General features: G+C 63.0%; 1 protein-coding gene across 1 annotated transcript in view; it reads right to left on the bottom strand.

Moving 5' to 3' along the window:
• The window catches only part of LGI3 (leucine rich repeat LGI family member 3), a 5,030-nt gene that overhangs the window by 1,557 nt on the left and 1,425 nt on the right, over positions 1 to 2,048 (bottom strand). The window contains exons 3-10 of the mRNA XM_009640651.2: positions 1,972 to 2,043; positions 1,809 to 1,880; positions 1,624 to 1,695; positions 1,444 to 1,515; positions 1,152 to 1,321; positions 914 to 1,078; positions 620 to 805; positions 8 to 498 (exon numbers count right to left, since the gene is read on the bottom strand). Coding sequence (XP_009638946.2) covers positions 8 to 498; positions 620 to 805; positions 914 to 1,078; positions 1,152 to 1,321; positions 1,444 to 1,515; positions 1,624 to 1,695; positions 1,809 to 1,880; positions 1,972 to 2,043 — 1,300 coding nt within the window. The remainder of the gene's footprint in view (positions 1 to 7; positions 499 to 619; positions 806 to 913; positions 1,079 to 1,151; positions 1,322 to 1,443; positions 1,516 to 1,623; positions 1,696 to 1,808; positions 1,881 to 1,971; positions 2,044 to 2,048) is intronic.

Genomic DNA, 2,048 nt, shown 5'->3' with positions numbered 1-2,048 from the left:
CCTTGACGAATTTCTGCTTCTCCTCTCCCCACAGGTAGATGTGGGTGAAGGAGAAGTCACTGCCCAGCGCCAGGTACTGCCGCTGCTCCACCGCAAAGGGCTGCATCACCATGGAGCCGCGGGATGGCAGCGTCTGGAGCTCCACGAAGCGCTGCCCTTCCCATCGCACCACCTTGGAGTCACCGATGTAGCGGCTGAGGCAGAGGAATTGGTCCCGCTTCACCCTGAAGTGCTTCACCATCTGCACGTCCAGCATCTCCCCCACCTCCCCCTGGGGCGCAAATTGCTTCTGCGCCCGGTTCCACTGGTAGATGACAGGGGCTTGGGAGCTGCTGGAGATGATCAGCCGGGGTTTGCCGTCGTTCTCCACGTATTCCACGTCGGTGTCGCGGTGCCAGGCGTGGAGGGCTTGGTGGGAGTAGAAGCCGTTCTGGTTGAGGCGGTAGAGGCTGGTGGAACCCGCCTTGGAGCTGTCGGCGATGACGAAGTACCAGTCACCTTAGAATCATAGAATCATGGAATCATTTAGGTTGGAAAAGCCCTTTAAGCTCACCAAGCCCAACCGTTATCCTAACCCTGCCATCCCACCGCTAACCCATGTCCCTAAGAAATCCCTAACCTTCAATCTGGAAGGCCTCGATGTCGTTGGGCTTGCGGGTCTTCTGGCTGTCAATGTCCTGGATCTTGATGAATTTGTCCACAGCGGTGTCCCAGCGGTAGATGTAGGAGCCGCCGAAGAGCTGGGCCACCACCACGTACAGCTGGTTCTGTGCCACGATGGGCTTGCAGTGCACGGCCGAGTGAGCTGCCAGGCAGGACCACGTCACACTGGGGCCGTGCCCTTCCCAAATCGCCCAAACTGGGGGGAGAGGGGGTTCCAACCCAGGGGGACACCCTGGCCTGGATACCTTACCGGGGATGCGGTCGAAGTCGCGCAGCTTGCGCTCCACGTAGTCCCACTTGAGGACGGCGCAGCTGCTGGCGCCGGGCTGTGCCAGCGCGACGTACAGGTCACTGGCGTAGGTGAAGGGCTCAGCTGACACCGACTGGAAGGGCAGGACCTGGTGCACCACGAAGTCTGGAGAGGAGAGAGGCAGTGGTGAGGGTCTGGGTGCCCGGGAGCGGGGTGACGGGCAGCCGCGGTCCCTTACCCGTGGTGATGCACTGGAAGTCACCAAGTGCCAGGTCCCGGATCCGCTGGCCCTCAAACTGCCCGGGGCTGCTGCAGAAGACGGCGGGGACGGTGGTGTTGGTGCTCTCCAGCCCCTCCACCAGCCACTTGATCTTGCAGTCACAGGCCAGCGTGTTGCCCCGGAGGTCCCTGCCAAGGACGGCACCGAGTCACCCCCAGCCCAGAGAACCCTGCCCAAACCCTGAGCACCAGGATGTCACCCTGTCCCCAGCCCGGTGTCCTGGGGGTCCCCGGTGCTGCGGCAGCCTTACAGGTCACTCAGGATGTCCAGAGGCTTGAAGAGGTCCCGGGGCAGCGTCTGCAGGTTGTTGTTGGCCAAGGACCTGGGGGACAAGAGGGCCCATGGAGGTGATGCAGCCCCAGCTGCAGTGAGGGGGCAAGAGCCATCCCCCCTGTCCCTGGGGTATAGGATGCCCCCCCCCGGTACTCACAGGTGGGTCAGGGACTTGAGTCCACGGAAAGTGGCCTTCGAGAGCGCCTGGATGTCGTTGTTCTCAATGAACCTGGGGCAGGAGGAGATGGTGGCACGGCTGCCCAGAGGGGACCGGTCCCTGCGGGTACCCCCACCCTCCCCATGCCCTCCCTGTCCCCGTGTCCCCATCCCCATCCCACGCACAGGTACTGGAGGTGCGAGAGCCCAGCAAAGGCGTTGTCCCCGATCAGCGTGAACTTGTTGGAGTTCAGGAGGCTGCAAAGAGAGGAGGGGGGAGGCATCAGCACCAGGCAAGGATGGATGCGGGGGGCACCGGGATGCCCGGCTGCCAGCAGAGGAGACCTACAGGAACTGCAGCGAGGGGATGTGGGCGAAGGCTGCCTCTCGGATCTCCGTGAAGGCTGCGTTCACCATCGTCCTGCC

This window comes from Egretta garzetta, unplaced genomic scaffold (genome assembly GCF_000687185.1).
Source record: "Egretta garzetta isolate BGI_Z169 unplaced genomic scaffold, ASM68718v1 scaffold366, whole genome shotgun sequence".
Lineage (NCBI taxonomy): Eukaryota > Metazoa > Chordata > Aves > Pelecaniformes > Ardeidae > Egretta > Egretta garzetta.
Note: the sequence above shows the minus strand (reverse complement) of the source record. Positions and strands in the feature narration are given on the sequence as shown.